Raw genomic sequence first — 20,911 nt, 5'->3', positions numbered from 1 at the left:
CCTCGTATATACAAAAAGATAGATTTTGTATCTTTGTTTTTCTAACACAACAAAATGATTATTCTATTTGCCTCATTTTCATTGGCAGTTGTTGGCAAAGGAAAATACTCTTTTTAAACGTTCGAAAGCATTTTAAGAGTAAAAGTTTAAGGCCAGAGATTTTGTCGTTTCTTGTTTTTTTTTCGTTTTAATTTTATTTTTATTTTGTGTTGAATTTTTATTTTTAAACGATATACCTATTTAATCGATTTAAAAGCTTTTAAATGTTTATTGAAAAATAGAAGCAGCAGCAGCACAGCGACGTACATATTTTATTGGCCGACAGTTTTCATGATGAATTTTCGTACAAAACAAAAAAAGCTTTTTCTTGAAATGAATGAATTTATTTTTCTTTTATTTTTTGTCGGAAGTTACACAAAATTATTTTATTTAATATTTTTACAAATGCATATAGTTATTTATATAAATGCACAATAATGCAGACGCCTTTAATAAAAACAAAACAAAAAAATATTCAAAAACAAAGGAACATTTTTAATCTCAATATAAACGATGTGTGAAAACCAAGAACACACATTTTACAATTTTTCTTGAACCATTTGGCAATTTTTCAAATGAATTGGATTAGAGACAAAAATTGTAATTCATAAGTTTTCTTATAAGAAAATTTTATTGAACATGGTGACCATATATATTCTTTAAAGAATTAATAAATAAACGGAAAAAAGATTAAATTTTTTTGATCGAAAAAATTGCGTTTTCAAAAAATATATAGGTTAAGTTGTTTCTTAAAAATATAAAACAAGAAACATTTATAAAATCATTTATAGACCAATGTCACACGAGCACTTTGTTTTTTGTCTCACTTACATTTGGGCGCGTGCCATGAGTACAGACAGAATAAATAGTATTGAACTTACGAGGACCCACTAGCAGAAGTTATTTTTGAATAATGCATCTAATAAAAAAAAACATTTTTTACGTCGTTCTATGATTCAAAGGTAAAAAATAGCTTTAAAATAAAGTTTCAGTAAAAACCTCATTACTTTCATCTCAACCAAAGGCATTGAGCAAATTTTCAATGAACTTATTAGGTTCTTGGTCAGCATGAAAATAAAATTTTACTTAAAGCCTTAACTACATTAACCTTACAAGTGTAAAAGTACAAAAGTGAAATTTTCAAATTGATATTGTAATGATTTTCTGAAATGGAAAAATTACAACAATGAAGCAGAAAGCTCAAAAAATTCTGATTAAAAAAAAAACCGTCTGCAAATGGGACAGTTTCTGAAAAGTTAGGTACTAAAAAGTGGATTAAGTTTTGACTCTCTGATTGGTAAGCCTTTAGAAAAATTTTAAGGCAATCGAAATTCGAGATAATCAGACATGATATTACGATGATGGCAATGCCGTCTTTACCATAAGGGCACACGGGGCCCGTGCCCAGGGCCCCCATTCTCAGGGGGGCCCCGAAGGAACGAAAATTTCACACATTTATTCTCAAAACATTTTTGTCGGGCGGACCATTTACCAAAAAATTTTAGTTTTTATATGGCAACCAAATAAAGTTTTTTCTACACCTAAACGGAAAATGTATGCTTTCAAAATGAAAACAAATTATGTGGCGTTGTATGCGGACAAAAATTTAAATCCAAACGACCAAACACCAAACCCAAATTAAATTTTCCAAAAAATAAGACAATAATATTTTCAAAAAACAAGAAAAAAAAAACATTTGTGCAATTCACACGTGGTAGTGGTGAAACCTTAAAAAATCATTTTTCTTGCAAAAAAAAAAAAAAAATAGAAAAAATCTACCTATTTTTATTCTATCACCTTCAAATCCATGTTTTTTATATGACAACCTATATAAATTTTATATCATCTGAAATCTCATTGTCTAAGCTAAAAATATATATATATCGGTCAGGTCTATGAGACATCTACAAAAAGAGCTAGAATTTTTTGAACTCCATCAATTTCCATCAAAAAAAGCGAAAAAAACACGTATAATTAAAAAGCTTATTGTCTTACCTCAAAATATATATCGATCAAGTCTATGAGACATCTACAAAAAGAGCTAGAATTTTTTAAACTCGATGAAATTTCATCAAAAAAAGCATAAAAAAAACATTTATTTTTATGTTCTCATGCTATTAATTCAATTTTTTTGTTTGACAACCTATAAAAAATTTTATACCATGTGAAAGCTTATTGTTTCACCTTGTATAATGATCCATAAATCTTATTTCAAAGATGTCGACAAGAGAAGTTAGAATTTTTTAAAGTCAACCATGTCGAATTTCCAGACTGAGATTACGGTACTTCCTACACTGGTAGCTGGTCATCGCCAACAGATCTCCACAGGTGTTTTGAGGTATGTTTCAATTTTTTCAATTTAAGATTGTGTAACTTGTGGAGCACGTACCGTTATGTGTGATATATCAAATAAAAGATTATGTTATCAGCATGCGTATTAAAGTTAAATCAAATTTGTATGTGCACTTGATCAAAAAATATAACGTGTGTTGGAAAAGAACATCTTTTTACCGTTATCTCCGAATTTTGAATATGAAATTAATTGAAATTTTGTACAATTATAATTTATTTAACTACCTATCTACAGTACAAATTTCATTCATCTATCTATTAAAACAAAAAAGTTATAACAAGTTGAAGTCGTGTCGCGTTTTCGTTTCATCTTGTTTCAAATCCCTACGATACTAAAGAAGTTTTCACTTCAAACAAATTTTTTTTTCCACTGTAGGTAAGATTATTTATTTATAATTAATAAAAACAACGAATTATCTTTCATTATCTTTTTCCTTAAATAATAATTTCGTTTGAAGTTTGCAAAACTGTCAAATTTGTAGTGCGTGTTAAAATCAGTGTAAAAATATGTGTAGATTCGTATTAAAAGACGAAAAAAGAATCAATTCGTCGGCAAAAAAACATCAATACTTTTCCGTTGAAAAACGTTTAAGAAAAAACTATTGCTGGCTCATCGATGGTACATCAATGTTTTGGTTCAATGGAAAACGCCATGGTACAATAGTTGGCACCCCCAAACATTTTTTTAATTTGAATTGCAAATTGCTCTCGTATTTAAAGATTGACACATAAAATTCATTAAATAACTTTTAAAAAATTGTTTTTCAAAAAAAATATTTTTTTCTTAATCCAAAAATAAATTTTTTTTTAAGTTTTCTTAATTTTAATATTAGTATAAACCTTTTTATGTCAAAATTTTTATTAAAATCGGTTGTGTCGTTTACATTAAGAAATCAGTTCTATGGCAAGTGGGTACCGTTTATTACGGTCCAAAAAAATATTTTTCTTATTTCAAAAGTGCGGCCCTATTTGCAGCATTACATGGTTTTTTTTTCAAAGCAAAATCGTTATCCTTTTTTAAGAAAATTGCAATATCTCGAAAACTTTTAAGAAAATTGCAATATCTTGAAAACTTTAGGTATATTGGAGATATCCGTTAAAAAGGAGACATTAAAATAAAATAACGGCTCTTGGAAATCACGTACAAATCGTCTGTACCGAGTTTTTAGCAAATCTATCAATCCATTTGAGCTCTTTTTTCAATTCTTCAAACTGAAACTTATGTCGTTTTCGATTGGCTCTCCGGAAGCGTCCGGAATCATTCAGAAGCCTTCTGAAACTGTTTTATTCGCACGAAAATGACAGAAAAAACTCTTCTCAGAAGAGAAATTCTCTTCTCGATTCAAAATCAGAATCCAGTCAAGAAGCACTAATACATCAATATTCAAAAGTCAAAATAATCACTCAATCAGTTTCTTTTGTTTTATTTTCTGAAATTATTTTTTTAATTTACTTTCAAACAAATAAAAGCATTATTATATTTATTTAAAATATTTTACTACCCATCTATCCTATTAATTTGTTGAATATTACCGTTTTTGAATATTAATTTATATTATTTCGTTTGAAGGAAAAAAAATTATTTAATGTTTGACGTTTGAAAGTTCACAATTTTATTTGCTTATTAACAAATACAGATATAAAATTTCAGAATTGAGTGACAGCGATTCAAACTGTTTTATTGGATTTCAGAATGAGTGAATCCTTGAGTGAAACCAATCGAAAACGACATTATAAAACGAATACATTGTATAATTATTGGCAGTATAAAATGTCAATATTGGCAGTGGCAACGTTTGATGTCTCAATGCACGTATTATTGGCACCCCCTGCCAATAATAAAGACACTAGGTACTTTATATGGAACGATATATTGGCAGCCCTTTTTAATCAACCATTGCCGTTTAGCCAACCGTTGTACTTACTTTACTTTCCAAAAGGGCCCCAAATTCTTGTGTGCCCAAGGGCCCCAAGATAGTTAAAGACGGCCCTGGATGATGGAGAATGCTATCTCTAACTCTATCTGTATCTATCTTGAACTTCGGCCTTAACAATACTCAAGCGCTTTTCTTCAAACATGTTATTGTGAGTTTAACTTTGTATTTACTCACTTAAATACAATGAAATTTTATTCAAACGATAGAAAATAATATAAGCAAGACATTGAATGTTAATTTTTTGGTCTACGACATACCGGAGCTAAGATATTCGCTTAGAAACAAAATATCCCAAAAAATGTAAATGTAAAAAAATAACTCCGCTAAAAACAATGATCAGGTGGAGAGAAATTGGGTTAAAGCGTTTTAAATATATCCCTATCGGTTCATGAAGTTTAGGCCCTTCGCCCATTTTTCGACCCTTTGACTGGAGTGTATTTCGAATGTCAAATCGTATAGAATAAAAAATTTAATTTGAAATTTGAACTGACCTAATTTGCAAAATTATCTCATTTGGGCCGTAGTGAAGACAGGCCATGTTGTATGTTGTTGAGAAGAACAAGAAGAACAAGACGTACGACATGACCAAAACCAATTTTTTGGATTTTCCATCATCTTAATGTTGCTTTTGCTTAAAAACTCGAATTTTTTTGAAACGAAACTAATAGGTATACTAGCCCTATTGAGCAATTAAAAAATTATGGCATAATGAACCTCGTTTCGACTTCAAATACTTAAAATGTTTTTTGTAATTTTTTATATAAAAGCAAGTTCGTGCGACCCTATAGAAATTTCATCTTAAATTCACATACATAAGCACATTCAAGAAAGTAAGACCCTATAGAAATTTCATCTTAAATTCACATACATAAGCACATTCAAGAAAGTAAGAAGACATACATATAAACTTAAGAAAATATATAAACTCAACCAAGTTTTTAAAAAATCGGAAAAATTAAAAACTTTTGGAAAATGTTAAGAAAGCGTTCTTTTTTTTTAAATTTCCCGAGTTTCCAGTGATTTGTGAGCAGATTAATTTTAATGCTTCTTTAATAAATAACATTTTACTTTTTTCTTAAATCAGTTCAAACAAACCTAACGCATTTTTTGACATTTGTCTTCAAAAATAAAAAATTATCAATAATTTATTATGATTTCCAACAAAAAAAGCTTAACTATTTGATTTATCTCACATTATTATCGCAGCTAATTTAAATATTAAATTTATTTAGAAAATTAAATTAAATTCTTAACAGATGGTCACTGTAATACATATAAGAGTCGGTACAAAATAAACTTGCAAAAAATAACCGACAACTGAGTGGTGTTTTTCAATTTAAACGAATATAAGGTATTACAGCGAACAAAACTATTACGTAAATTCACGTTTCTGTTTCTTCGTTGGCATATCAAATTTGTTCACTTCCTTGTAAGCAAGATGGGTTTTCAGTTTTCGTATCTATCGCAAAGCCAAAAAGACAAATAGCTAAAGAAATTGCAATTTTATACATTTATACGAATACGAACGGTGAGCGATAGACTTTCAATTATGTATTTGCTGAAAATCTTTTTGCATTCATAAGTGAATTTATTTCAATTTCAATTTGTTGGCGGGCGGGCGGTTTGGCTTTTGGCGTCCTGAGGAATTTCGCAAGTTGAGTTGAGAATGATGGACACGCGCATATTGCACAAATAAATATCTAAATTATTTTCATTGCGATGGCAATGAACATAGGAAACCTGCCTACCGACATTGCTTGGCGTCAAATGCCATACATTGTCTAAAAATATTTTAGTGATTTTTTTTCGTTTTTTTTTTTTGCTTTACTTTTAACACGTTGTATATGCATAAAGATACACAGATAAAACACTATAAAGCAAAAACAATTTTTGTCTCGATTTATAAAGCAATTTGAATTTATTTCGGTAATAATAAAGGAAAAATGTTCTATCTATCAAATGAAAAATAAAGGCGAAATTATACTTTGTGGTGTTAAAGCTATTTCGGAAGAGATATCTTAAAGGTATTACATCAACCGGAAATAGGGATTGAAATTGAATAAATGTTATGAAGTTTCTAAGAGATTTCTAAACTATAAAGACTACCTATATTCCATCAACCGGAAATAAATATGTAAATGTTATCGAAATCGATAGCTTATTTTACAATGTTAACTGCTTTAAACTTAATTTAATAGGACAAATTAATTTTTAGGAACGATTGTAAACAGGAAACTCAACCCATGTATGTTTGAGCCTTTAAGTACCTATATCTAACTTAGTTTAAAATGAATCGAAAAATATATGACCTCTGAAAGTTTGTTTTAATCATTTGATAGATTATGCAATAATAATGTGCATTATCTACAGAAAGTATGGAAACACAATGGCGCAAAATTTTATTCAAATTTGGAAAAACAGTATTTTCGTGAGATGTTCCGTAAAACTAAGTTGGGGTGAATTGTGCGAACCATTTATCCTAAATTTTTTTAACTAGAATTCCAGATTTCGAAGTCACAAAAATGACAGATCTATAATTTTATTAAATGAGTAGTTATAAATGAAAAACAAAAAAAAAAAAAAACATTCATAACCACAACTTTACGTTATTGTAATATTTATCACCATTTTTCTATTGAATTTTTTTTATATCATTCATTCCCTTTACTTCTCAAAAGTCCTAGAAAATCAAATACGAAAAAAAGGTGATTATGGAAGATGTACTCTATTTCCACAAACAAATAAAGATATCAATCGGAAACAATTACAGCAAAATTTTAAATTGCCTAGGGGGAATGGCGCCCAATGGACTAAGGCCTGGTTCGCAGTTCGAGCTAAATTTTAGCCGAGATAAAACTCCCATGCAAGTTATCCATAACTTATATGGGATAGATTTTAGCTCGGCTAAAATTATTCGATAATTTGTATGGGAGCTAGAGCGAGCTGCGTACCAGGCCTAAAGATATAATTACAACGGCCACTTTTTGCAAAAAGTCAAAAAGTGACAATTTTCAAACTCATTTTATGACAGTTTTTCCGACCACAAAAGTTAAATACAACAACAGCTTTTTCCTCAGGTCTTAGCTAAAGTCTGGTACGCAGATCGAGCTAAATTTTAGCTTCCATACAAATTATCGACAAATTTTAGCCGATCTAAAATGAATCCCATACAAATTATCGATGACTTGTATGGGAATTTTATCTCGACTAAAATTTAGCTCGAACTGCGTACCAGGCTTAAGTCTGATCTAGTACTAGTACATTTACTACTAGAAAACTACTCATGCTCTTCTTCCCGAGTAGATACAATTTATATTGAATTCATTGAAAGTGCGTTCCTGTGCAAATCGCTAGTAAACTACTAGTAGTACCGCTTGCCACCTCCCAAAAGAACAGGGTTATTGAAAAAATGGTCGAGAAAAATTGTGAAATAAAATGAAATCGATACAAAAAATATCTGAGAGAATATATGGATGTGCCAATTACCGAAAGTAGCCAAAAATTGGCTTTGGGGTGCTTTCGTGAAAAAAACGACTGTTGTAACTTTAATTTGCACTATTTTATTATATCACATAATACGCTGTTCGCGCTAAATTTTAACCGAGATATAATTCTCATACAAGTTATCGTTAATTTGTATGGGACTCATTTTAGCTCGGATAAAATTTTTCGATAATTTGTATGTGCCTGTGCCTACGTTCTGTAACTCTCGCATCGAGAAATTTCTCGCATGAAACACGCAAATCGGAACAAAAATAATGTGAATCGACACAAAAATCATTTTCTCACATTCGTTTGTTTCTATAAACAAATTTTTCTCGCCTTGAAACATTTCTGAATCAAAATGCTTGACAGACTGGAAAAATGTGAATAAAACTGTGTCTGTAAGAAAATTATCGAGATAATTTCTCGATTGAACTGCCAAAATTACTCACAAGCAAAAAGGATGCGAGAAAGTAAGATATTTGAAAAAAATTTGATAATCTTGCATTAAATGTGAGATGTGTTAAAAGTAAAAGTGTTCACGGTAATTTATTTTTGTAACACTTAAATTTTTAAAATAAAAAAAAAGAATATTGAAGAAAAAATTACATGCCCTAACTGCGACTTGAACTTGGCACCCTCCACTCGCTGACCGACTGCTCTACCTTCGGACTACCGAGCCTTGAGATATTTATTGTAAAACTATGTCTATATGACCTTTGATGGCCAAAGGTACAAATATTTTCCCTTTTTTTGACAGTTTCCAATAATTCCAATGGAATAAAAAATTTACAGGGTTGCTTCTCACATCGAGATACAGACACAGGTTATTTTTCCAAATAGAGAAACGTATGGAATTTTTGTTTTAAAATTTTTCGATGCGAGAAGTTCTCGACTAAGTTACAGAACGTAGGCACTGGCTACACAGTGATTTTTCAATCGATTGAAAAATCACATGCGGTGGGCTACACACTGTTGTGCCCAATCACGTTCCACTTTTACATTTTTCTAGGAACAATAAATGTCAAAAAGAGGAAAAATTTAGCAATGCAACTGTACTGCCCTCAGAAAATTCAGTTCCCTTCGTGATCATCTTCCCCCTTCACTCTTCATCCCTCTTGCCTACAAACTCACTGCTTAGGCGATTGAAAAATCACCGTGTAGCCAGGCACTATGGGAGCTAAAATTTTGCGCGAGCTGCGTACCAGGCTTTAAACAAAAATCAATTTTGTTCCAATTCACAAATGTTTATCGGTACTTTCTGGTTAGGAACATGAAACACCCGATAATTTTTACTCTGGCAATGCTACTTCTTAATGTCACTTTTGAAATTTGACATTTATATCATACGTCAAAATATATAAAGAAAAAAAAAAAATGGCACGCATCGTTCATCTCGTGAATTTTTGCGGACGAAATAAATTTTTATTTTCCAACAAATTTAAAACAAATAATACAAAAGTTGGAATTAGCGCTGATAAATATTTAAAACTATTTGCATGTTCACCAAGGATTCAATATTTGGTATGTGCTAAATAATAAAGTTTTCAAAAATCCGACGTGCTCTCTCCTCGCATGTTTTGATTCGATTACAAAAATAAAAAAACATTTCTTTTTTTTGGAAAAACAACAAAGTAATATCAAAAACAACATTTCTTCTTTGCCTTTATTGCAGTCCTGTGAACACCTGTAAATCATAAGGAAAAACATCAAAACATACAAACCCGAGGAGAGAGCACTCGTTATATAAAAGATAGAACCAATTTACGTATCTCAACTACATAACTCAATACGCAACCAAAAATCATGGGTAAAACAAAACGCAACCAACAAAAAAACCCCAACGAATCGATACCAGATAAAAATGATTCAGCAATTTCCTTATATCATTATTTGAATAAGTTTAATTGGAAGAATGAAAAGAAACTTGCATGTCAAAACTTTTCCACAACCGGAAGAGGACTTTGCTCTAAAACGAACATTCTTCCAGGAGATGTCATTATCAGACTTCCTCTTGAAGCAATGATTACTCTGGCAACTTTGGAAAATGACCAAAACTTTCGAGAGCTAAACGAAGAACTTGTCAACTCAAAAACCACAATTTCGTTCCAAAGCTTATTAACTTTGTACATTTTGATGCAAAAACATGCGACCGATTCTCCATTTGAATTGTATATCAAATCGATTCCTTCTAAATTTTCAACTCCATACTTTTGCTCTAGCAATGAGCTCTACTTCCTTCCGGAAATTGTCTTGCAACAATCTGTTGAACAAAATAAGAAAATTCGTGAGTCTTACAAAGCCTTGCAAGATGCCTTTGGCGATAAAACTTGTCCCTGTTGTGGGCTGGCTTACTTTAAGGAAGTCTTCAAACCGGAAGATTTCAAATGGGCATATTTTGCTGTAAATTCTCGGAGTGTATTCGTTAATAACTATGAAATTCAGCCTCTGGTAAAGTCTACTCCTTGGTGTAAGAATATCCTGAGTGATAAACCAGAAATGGCACTTGCTCCATTCTTAGATTTGTTTAATCACTCAGACACTGCTTCAACCGAGCCACAAATTGAAAAAGAAGGAAATCAATCGGTTTATCAATTGACTACCAAAAATACTTATGAACCCTATGAGCAAATATTCATAAGCTATGGCAATTTGACTAATCTCAAGTTATTCACTGAGTATGGATTCTCTCTAGAAAATAATTTAAATGATTATTTTGAAATAACTCTAAATGATATAGAAGCTTTGATAAGAACGGAACGTAAGGGATTCTTTGTTCATAGTAATAAATTCAAATTTATTCGAGATCATAATTTAAATGATACAATGTTTATTCATGCCAATGATGGTTTATCACATAATTTGCAAGTTGTACTTTATTTGATATTTAAAGAGGGATCACATTTTCCCAATGTTCTTAATCAAACCGCTTTTGGTTCGACGGTGGTTTTTGAAGAATCAATTGGAGATGAAGCGAAAGCATTATGTTTGTTTAAAATTAAAGAATATCAAGGTTTTGTTGATGGTTTGATGAAATTGAATGAATTGTCATGCAGTGGAGAGGCTGCTGTTGTGTTTTTGAAACATTCAATTACATATCTTCAGACATATTTGGATAAATTTGTTTAAGCAGTTATGCTTTTTGGCTAACACTTTGAAGTTCAAACATAATAAAAATACTGTTAATATTTTTTATATTAATTTTAATTTTAAAAGAGCATTTAAAGAATTAATAAAACTATTTTTTTGCATTTTCTTGTGTTCCTGTTTTAAATTTAATTTATTTACTATCTCGTTACACAGTGCTCTACAATCTAGAATTTAGAATAGCACAAATTTATAAATAAGAATACCAAATACATATTTGTTATTAAATCCTATAAAATCTTTACTCTAAGAACTCCAAAGATGAAGCTTCAGGGTGAAGAATTGAAGTCGAATATTTAGCTATGCCGATACAATCTTGGGAATAAGAATAAAGAGAAGACATCTTTAAATGCTTGAAATTGAAGTAACATTGGAGAAGGGTAAATTTCGAATTGTGGTCGAATTTTTTGAAAGGTGGTCAACATCTTTATGTTGTGTAATTCCTGGATTCTTCCTTTTATTTCCGAGACTTTTTAAGCGATATATTCTGCTCTGCAGATTACTGATGAAACTTAAATGATATCCGTTTTGTTTAGTAATTAAAAGTGGAAGCAATTAGAATGTTTTGGAAGGCAAAACAATTATTTTTACCGCGCTATATCTATAGCTTAACGTATTATAAAGTCATTATAGCGCTAGTTGCAACAAGGAGGTATCAAATTCCAGCTAGTCCTTTCCAATTTTGCAGCTCAAGTCGAAGGATCTGTTACGTAATACATCAAACGAGGTTAAACCTGTCTGAGAGATAGTCTATAGTTCTGTACCATATAGAAAAAGTTAAGAGCTGAGTTCTAGTACACAAATTCCTTTATAATCTCTATAAAAATCTATACCCCTATTATCGTTCTCTCATAAATAGAAATGATTAATATCATCATTACATTTAAAATGAAGTAAGTAAGTATCAAAACCAGAAAAGTCCCTCTGAAGCCCTTTTCTGGTCCTGTGAAAAAGTGAATCAAATAAACTGTTTTCACTTCCTCTATTCATTTGTTTTAAGAAAACGATTTTTGTTCCGTGAATGATAGAAATTTTCTTCAAGTAATTGGATTTCCGTTCTGGCAAAAACCGTAAAGTAACACAAAAAGTAAACTTCCTTTTCATGAGTGTCTTATTTTGTTCCAGGCTATTCTGCTGAATAATCCTCCCCTGTCTTGTTCATCGGGTCGTTCATTCCCCTTAATACCGCTATGGCTCTCAAATGTCTTTGAGAGTAACACCGAGGTCAATAATCAAACTAGCGAGATCATCTCGGCATTGAAAGTTATTTAAAAGTTATCAAAGCTGAATATTATAGTTTTAAAGTTGTACATGCTTACCTGATTGGCAAAAGACTTGTATAAATTCAAGCATTCAAAGCTAACAGTCTATCTTTGATTGATCAGATAAAATACTTTGGTCGACATTTAACTACGTCATCTTTTCGTTTCTTCCTAGATAGAAGTTTATTCATAAATTAGAAGTAAAGTAGTCTATCTATGTGGCAAACATATCTGGGGTCTGTTTCAGACCTTACGACATCAACTACATCAGCTACATTTACTACATCAGCAACCTAAAAAGCCAATAGTTGAGTCAGATTCAATGTCGAGAAATACTTGTTTTGGTTTAAATAGTGCAAATGTTCAAATCTGACTGGACAAAATAGAAAAAAAAAAGTTTAGCCACATGATTTTAAATCATGAGTTGAGCTTCTCAATACAATGGGTAACTGTAATTCATGTTTGGTTTTTTGGATTTCATCTCGGATTAGCGTAAGCTAAGCTTGAAAGTTGGTTCTTGTCAACAGTTGGATGAAGATAATACAAAGTATTCTATTTTTGGCTTGAGTTTGGTTGACGATTAAAAACGCTGTGGTAGTATTTTTGTTGTAATTGTTTTTTTTAATTGTTAATCTACATTTGAAGGTAAAGTATTATAATTTTTATTTATTAATTACCATTGCAACTATTTAAAAAAAAAATTCTGTAAGAAGGCTAGGAAGTGCAAAAAAAAATATCTTTGTTTTTCAATTAGAGGTAAAGTTAATTTTTCCGCATTTTTCCGGTCTGAAATTAATTAATTAATGTATTGTGGAGTGTTGTCATTGAGATTAGCTATTTACATGTCTCGCGTTTTCTCGACCGCCGTACAACTTTTTTCACTTTTCAAAATGAAGTCAAGATTTTCAAAAAAACAAATTTTCGAAAAATGTGTCAAAACTGCCAAATAAGATCGAAAAGACAGTTTTTTTGATCTTTTAATGAGCAGGTATCATCTTTGGAACATTTTTGACAATAAAGAAATATTAAAAACATATATAAAAGTTTTGTGCTTCAAGTTAAGCGAAAAAAAAAAACAAAAAAGGTGGAAGACACTTTGGACCGCTCTTTAAACATGAATTTCATTTTGCTTGACCAATATTAGGTGGTAACTAATTAAACAAAAACAGTAGATAGTGAAACAAAGAAGAAAAGAATTTTTAAAAATAAAAAAACGGGAAAAATATAACAAACGGAAGGTTAAAAGTGCACCTATCCATTAGAAATAGTTAAAATCAGTAGAACCGCTCTCCGCAAAATTGAAAAAGCATATTCCAATAAAACCGTAAAGGATTTATCGAAATTTTCTTTGAGTGAAGGATCAAAATGTATAAAAGATTAAGTTCTGATCCTCTGGAACCACTAAACCACTGGAATTTTCAACTAATGAGGCATTATCATTGATGAATGATGCTTTTCTGTCGGAACACCATAAAACAAGTTAAATGCAAAAAGCAAGCAAGTGTAAAAGGCCAGAAATAGGGTCACGAAGAAATTTAGAGAATTATTATCTTGAAAAACACAGAAGATAATATAAACACAGCTGTTTTTAATAGGCCCTTATGTTTCAAGTTTGCATCGAACAAAAAGGAGTTACTTTTTTAAATTATCTGCAGATATTTTTAAAGGTGATGCCATTTTTTATGATTGTGAAGCATATTTAATTAAAATCATTGCTAAAATTTTAATTTAAAGCATGATATTGAGAAAATAAATCATGTACATATGTCACCTGTCAAAAACGTGGGTAAAAGTTCTATTTCTTAATAAAAACTAATTATTCTGCCTCTCTTTTTTCGTGAATAGCAATAGAGTTTTTATTTATTAAGATTTTTAAAGCGTTTTTTAAAATAATTAAGTATATCCAATCATAGAATATGTTTACGGAAACATAAATTCAAATACTATAAAAATGCATTTTCTTCATCACTGTTTTGACCCACTTTTTGCAGAAATTATAGATTTCTTTTTAAAAAATCTTTCTTTTTTATAGAATTTTATCTATTCACATTCATTTGTTTAAAACTGTTTAGAAAAAAAGTCGATTTGAAGCGAGTTATTAATTTTGTCCAGCTAGATTCGTGATTGGCCACACTGTGAGGCGTCTTAAAGGGAAGTTGACTCGAAAGTTAGGAAAGAAAAATCTCCCTTACTTGATTTACTCGTCTAACTAACGTTGATTAAGGGTGTTTTCATAAACGTCGGAAATCTGCGTCTGTCCAATCGTCTTTCTGCTTTGCTGCATTAATGAACACACCAATTCTGCAGAAAGTTTGCAGGCCTGCGTTGGTACAATTTTCAGCAGTCACTGAGTGTTCATAAACGTCAGAAAAAAAAATTTTAAAAAATTACCACAGAATAAGTTTTGTTTAAGCAAAAAAATATTTCTTTTTCAGTCCCCGAAAATATTGTTTTTAATAACATGAAAAATTTGTAAACCGTGTTACATTAGGGTGGCTAAAAAAAAAATATTTTCTTCTAAAAAAAAAATAATAAAAACACCGAGTAGTTCACATTTAAAACAAATTATCTATGGAAAAAATATTTTTAATTAGGGTGTTCAAGAAAGTGTTTTTATGCGTTTGAAAAAAAAAAAATGATTTTTAGTGCACAGAAAGTTTGTTAAGTGCGTTTTTGCTATAGAAATATTAAATTCATGCGGAATTAATTAAATTGAATTTGGTTGAATTCCAAGCGTAAATGTTAAATATACCATTTTTCTGAGCCCCCTTATTTCTGAGCTACCCCAATTTTACATTATATTTCATAAACCATGTTTTACAAACTTTCTCTGCAGTGAAAAATAATTTTTTTTGTAATTAATTAAAAAAAAAAAATTTGAACCACCCTAATGGAAATTTTTTTTTTCTTCGATAATTTGGTCAAAACAATATCCACGTTGATTTTTTTGGAATTCTTCAAGCAACTGTGGAAGATAACATTTTTTAGAGCCACCCTAATACGAAAAAAAATTAATACAAACTCATTATCTCAAAAAACACGATTTAGAAATTTTCTGTGTCATTAAAATTTAAATTTTTCGAAAAATGCAAAAAGAAACATTTTTTGCACCACCCTAACATATTAATATGTTTGCTTTTCATTTTTTTAACAATATTTACATTTATTAACAAAAAAAAATCGAATCAAGAGTCAAATAAATTTCTTCTTGAGTTCTGCAGCAATAAAATTTTGGCTGCGCAATCTGCCCGATGTTGACGACATACTGACGTTTATGAACAGCAGAACTGCAGTTGGACTAAGTTAGTCCGATCGCAGATCTGACTTTATGAACACGACTAACGCAGGCCTAAGTTAGGCAGACGTTTATGAAAACACCCTAAATATTTAGTGCCTAACGTTTCCTGACATGACCATTGCATGATCTGAAGTCGTGAAGTCTTTTAATAGTCCCGTTCCTTCGAAGGTGCTAGTTTACTCATGAGTAGATAATCTATTACATTTACTAATAGAACTACTCATTATTCTTTGCGGAGTAGATGGGGATTGCATTGATTCGTTGAAAGTGCGTTCCATTGAAAATTGCTAGTAAACTATTAGTAGTACTTCGCCACCTCCCAAGAGAACAGGGCTAATGTATATAATACGATTTAAGTTTACTCGAACTTGTTTTATCTTACATTTTTGCTAATTAATATTTATATTGTGTGTTTTTAGCCTTATTCTACCAGCGCAGCAGGAATACCTAAAGATGAACAAAAGAAAGCTAAAGCAAACTTGCTTATTTCGAAAAGTGAAGTTCTTGGAGGAATATTTGACAAGAATCGCCCCAAAGCAGGTAAAAGAATTATCCTTTCATATTAAATGCGTAATTTTAAATTTTACAGCATTCGTATAATGGTAGTGCTAAGGGAGTAAGTTAACAAAAATAAACAAAGAGCCTCGTTATCATTCATCTATTCATAATCACCGAATGTTTAACTACTTAATTTTTTCATTACATACAAAAATCAACCCTCTGTCTTGTTGTATTATTTACTTTTGATTTTTTCTTCTTTTTTTGAAAATTGTTTTCCTTTAACACTTATGACGTTATTTTGCTAGATTTTTTTTTTGCTTGTTGTTTGGTCCCGTAGGGATATTACTTTCAACTAGTAAATCCCCACAGGTCCTTGGCAGCATATAAGATACTGTTTCCACGTAGGAGTATCCGCTGTAGGACAGGAATCTTTAGGAAAAATCGATGCTCCTCCGGTAACATCATCGGATATGCTTAGGGCTATGATGGCATACATTTGGCCAAAAGATGATGCCTTAGTTAGAAAAAGGTATGTATTTGATATTGTTCATTTTTTTAGTTTTCAATAAAATTTTTAACTATTTATGTTTTCAGAGTTGGAATATCAGTAGGCCTGCTTGCTGGATCAAAAGTTATAAATGTATGCGTTCCATTTTTTTTCAAGGGTGCAGTTGATGCACTCGGGGTGTTAAACATGGATTCTGCACCTGAAACCATTCTGTCAGTAAGCACAGCTATGCTTATTGGATGTAATTTAAATATTAAGTTAATCGTATAGTATTTGTTTAATAATTTGTTCTTGATTTCAGATGGAGCAGCCAGGCTTGGAGCAGCAGGTTTTAATGAACTCCGAAATGCAGTGTTTGCTAAAGTGGCACACCATTCAATCAGAAAAATTGCAACTAATGTTTTTCTTCACCTGCACAATCTGGATTTAGGTTTTCATTTAAGTAAACAAACTGGAGCTCTTTCTAAAGTAAGATATTTTTTTTTATTTTAAAACTCTTTTTTGCACTGAGATATATTCAAAAACTACTCTGGCGTAGACGTATTGAATTTTGTAGGGCTTTTCGCACAGATTACGAAACGGTTTGTTTCTTTACACCTTCTGAGTCTAGACAAAAATGTTTTTTTTTTGTAATTGTAGCATAGCTTCGTTAATTTTGATTCAACATTAGTTTTTTTTTACTTTTATGCAGAACTACAGGAATTTTTGTGAAGTTCATATTCAATAAGGGTTGAACGAAACAATTTTTTTTGTTTCACACCCAACAGTTTGAATCTGTCTCTGAGTTGAAATCGTTTAATATTCTTACACAGCCAATTTTCAACCGATTTTCACAAAAACCAAATACATGTTTTTTTTTCTTAATTTCGGAAGCATATATTTTCGGATCGAAGTCTCGAAATAAGTTTTGGTTTATAGATATCAGTTCACAATGAACAGAGGTCTATCTTTTTAAGTAAAAAAATTACAAATTTATTTTTTTCCGATTTTCGAGAAAAAATCAAGCCAAATCAAATAAAACCCCTAGCCAAAAAAATTGGCAGTTTCAAAAAATTTCCTCCAAATCTATCGAGTGAGACATCAAATGAAAGGTGTCTTTAAACTCTATTCATAACTGAAAACCAAATGTTTTTTGGAGGTCTAGTTGCTGAATAATTATTTCCAACCAAGTATATTATTTGCGATGAGGAAATTTGAGCCTACTTTCTTTGTTAAAAAAATGTGAACAAATCGGTAAACGTTGAGTGGTTTTCTGTTTTCAGCAGATCGAATTTTGGTTGTTTGAATTTCGATACGAGATACCAAAGTGTCGATAAGTTTTTGGACGAACTAATCCAGAAAGGTTTCCATTCCTTTCAAAACATATTGTCGGCACAAATACAAAACCGCGAATCTGCACATTTGGACATTTTCGATTTAATGCGTCATTTAACATGTCGGTCCTTCTATTCACTCCGTCGAACCCAATCTGTATCCTAGCAACCTATACTATTAATGTCCGTTCCACGAGTTTCCATGAGTTTGCATGAATTTTCAAAACTGAAGCCGTTTTCTCAAAACTAAAATTTTGAAAATTCGTGGTTTCTAGAGTTCTAGAGTTGATTTTTCGTATAAATTTATTTCATCCGAAATGTTTCCGGATTTTTAAAAACTATTGCGAGTTTTACCCGAGTAGAATTACCATTTTCTGCTAAACTGATTTTTTGTTACTCACCAAAATTTAAAAGAAAAAATAAATTTCAGAAAAAGAGGAATTTAAGGAACGTGAACAACTTTTCGCCGAGAATTCAAAATAAAGGAAATGTTAATTTAAAATTTTCTGGGTAGAATTTTTTTCATTATAAACCCATAATAGGGCTAATTTCACATGCTTATGTTTCAGTTGATAATCTTCCACTTCCCTCTCCATATCAACATAAATTATAAAACCCATGCGGAGACTTATGTAGATACTAATCCTTCAATTTTAGAAATCAAATTTTGTCAATTTTTATTGTTTTCAAACATTGTATTATAACTTTTATAGACCATTGATCGTGGTTCCAGAGGAATTAACTTTGTCCTAACAGCAATGGTGTTTAACATTGTTCCTACAATCTTTGAACTTGCCCTAGTTTCGAGTATTCTTGGCTTTAAGGTAAAAAAAATTGTTATTGCAAGTTTAGTTAATTTTAACGACACTATACAAAAATGCATTTATATTTAGTGCGGCATAGCATTTGCAGGAATATCAATGGGTTGTGTGGGCATTTATGCTGCATTTACATTAGCCGTCACACAATGGAGAACTCAATTCAGAGTTTACATGAATCAAGCTGAAAACGAAGCAGGCAACAAAGCTGTTGATTCTCTAATAAATTACGAAACCGTCAAGTATTTTAATAACGAACAATACGAAACACAGCGCTATAACAATGTGTTGAAAAAATACGAAGAAGCCAGTTTAAAGACAAGCTCAAGTTTGGCATTCTTGAACTTTGGGCAAAATGCAATTTTCAGTACAGCTCTCACGGCTATTATGGTCTTAGCTGCACAAGAGATTGCCCAAGGCAATATGACAGTTGGTGATTTAGTTATGGTTAACGGTTTGCTATTTCAACTATCGATTCCACTAGGATTTTTGGGAAGTGTATACCGCGAGGTTAGACAAGCCTTACTTGACATGCAATCGATGTTTACTCTGATGAATGTTGATAGCGCAATTTCTACCAAACCAAATGCCCCACATTTAGCGGTTTCTCGTGATAATGCTTCAATTGAATTCCGAAATGTCAATTTCGAGTATGAGTCTGGAAAGCCAATTTTTAAAGATTTAACATTTAGCATTCCTGCTGGCAAGACAATAGCTATTGTTGGTGGTTCTGGATCTGGCAAGTCATCAATGGTGCGACTTTTATATCGATTCTTTGAACCGAAAACCGGAGAAGTTATTATTGGTGGACAAAATATAAAAGATGTTGATATTCACAGCTTGAGAAAAAGTATTGCTGTTGTACCACAGGTAAATAAATTGAATCTATGAGATATTTCTTGATATTTATTTTAAATGTTTTAAGGACTCTGTTCTTTTCCACGACACTATACAATACAATATCAATTATGGTGACCTTTCGAAAACACAAGACGATGTTGAAAAAGCAGCACGAATGGCAGATTTGCATGATTCCATTCTTGGATGGCCAAATAAGTATGACACACAAGTGGGCGAAAGAGGCTTAAAACTCTCCGGAGGTGAGAAACAAAGAGTTGCAATTGCTAGAGCTATTATGAAGAATTCTCCAATTCTCGTTTTTGACGAAGCAACAAGTAGTTTAGATTCAATCACCGAATATGTAAGTTAAATTAAAATAAGTTTATATTCAATTTACTCAAGAATTATCTTTTTATTTGTAGAATATATTGCAAGCATTATCGAGAGCTACTCAAGGACGAACAAGTATTTGTATAGCGCATCGTCTTTCTACTGTTATGGATGCAGACGAAATATTAGTTTTGGAACATGGTCGAATCGGTGAACGTGGAACTCATGCTGAACTTTTAAAACGAAATGGCTTGTATGCCAAACTTTGGGAAACCCAAACCCAACAACACGTATAAAGCCCCAACAATTGTAAATAAGTGTTACAGTTCTAAAATAATTATTATTGTTCAAAACCAAAGTTTAAAGTGTGTATATAAGAAGAAACTGTGTAAATAAATTTAATTTACATAAGGACTAAGTAATGAAATTTTTTTTAATTTTAATTTTAATTTTTATCAAAGATGATAAAAACAGGTAGACAAAATAAAATTTTAGATAACAAAGTTATTATAAGGCCCTATTCTGCTTTTCGATTCACCTGAGTCTAAAATAAGAAGTGTTTAAATGGGGTTTAAAATGAAACTTGAGCAACTTTTTTTTTCTTTAGAATTTCTAAAACAGACCGAAGCAACGCTTAGCTTTCAAAAATTAGAGTTTTTTCAAAGTCAGTTTGATTTTGATTTATTGTCAAATAAGAGTACCTTACCTATGCTTCAGTCAAAAATGCTCTTAAGTCTATTGGTGCATTTCTAAAAAACGGCAACATTGGTCAGTTTTCCGTTTTTCATTCACTGTACCAACAAAAAATCTTTCCTATCTTTCTATTCCTTCTAACTAGTGCCGTGCAGTTGCATTTAAAAGACCTTAGGTCTTACAGGCATATGTATAGTTAAATTATTAAAAAAAAAAAAAAAACCAAAGACGTTTCCCATAGAATATTAAATTTTCTATAAAAATTTGTTTGTAAAAAAATTTTTAAAATAAGTTCACGACTTGAATTCTAACATAAAATCAATGAAAAAAGAAGTTACAAAATTAAGGATTTTATTTTGTTTTTACTAAATCACTCGCTATTTGGTTTAT

The 20,911-nt window shown here is 31.0% G+C and overlaps 2 protein-coding genes across 3 annotated transcripts; both read left to right on the top strand.

Annotated features, from left to right (window-relative positions):
• The first annotated feature begins 9,176 nt into the window (after nt 1-9,176).
• LOC129912699 (iron-sulfur clusters transporter ABCB7, mitochondrial) lies at nt 9,177-20,246 on the top strand. 2 transcript variants are annotated; one of them, XM_055991068.1, is made up of 9 exons: nt 9,177-9,335; nt 15,938-16,058; nt 16,425-16,548; nt 16,614-16,768; nt 16,829-16,995; nt 18,554-18,664; nt 18,734-19,528; nt 19,584-19,859; nt 19,921-20,246. In XM_055991068.1, the coding sequence occupies exons 1-9, from the start codon at nt 9,189-9,191 to the stop codon at nt 20,122-20,124; spliced, it is 2,100 nt and encodes a 699-aa protein (XP_055847043.1). In that variant the 5' UTR covers nt 9,177-9,188; the 3' UTR covers nt 20,125-20,246. The 2 variants fall into 2 exon arrangements, with proteins under 2 accessions (XP_055847043.1, XP_055847042.1); XM_055991067.1 differs by having other exon boundaries at nt 16,389-16,548.
• On the top strand, nt 9,492-11,025 carry LOC129912707 (SET domain-containing protein 4). The gene has a single exon (XM_055991077.1). It carries the CDS (start codon nt 9,618-9,620, stop codon nt 10,938-10,940), a length of 1,323 nt encoding a protein of 440 aa, XP_055847052.1. The 5' UTR covers nt 9,492-9,617; the 3' UTR covers nt 10,941-11,025.
• Nucleotides 20,247-20,911: the final 665 nt, after the last annotated feature.

This window comes from Episyrphus balteatus, chromosome 2 (genome assembly GCF_945859705.1).
Source record: "Episyrphus balteatus chromosome 2, idEpiBalt1.1, whole genome shotgun sequence".
Taxonomy (NCBI): domain Eukaryota; kingdom Metazoa; phylum Arthropoda; class Insecta; order Diptera; family Syrphidae; genus Episyrphus; species Episyrphus balteatus.
Note: the sequence above shows the minus strand (reverse complement) of the source record. Positions and strands in the feature narration are given on the sequence as shown.

Excerpts from the sequence above, each read along its gene's own strand:
- LOC129912699 (XM_055991067.1), top strand. The coding sequence starts at position 9,189 with ATGGCACGCATCGTTCATCTCGTGAATTTTTGCGGACGAAATAAATTT. Across the intron at positions 9,336-15,937 it reads CACCAAGGATTCAATATTTG|CCTTATTCTACCAGCGCAGC; the intron begins GTATGTGCTAAA and ends GTGTGTTTTTAG. Across the intron at positions 16,059-16,388 it reads CAAGAATCGCCCCAAAGCAG|GTCCTTGGCAGCATATAAGA; the intron begins GTAAAAGAATTA and ends AAATCCCCACAG.
- LOC129912707 (XM_055991077.1), top strand. The coding sequence starts at position 9,618 with ATGGGTAAAACAAAACGCAACCAACAAAAAAACCCCAACGAATCGATA.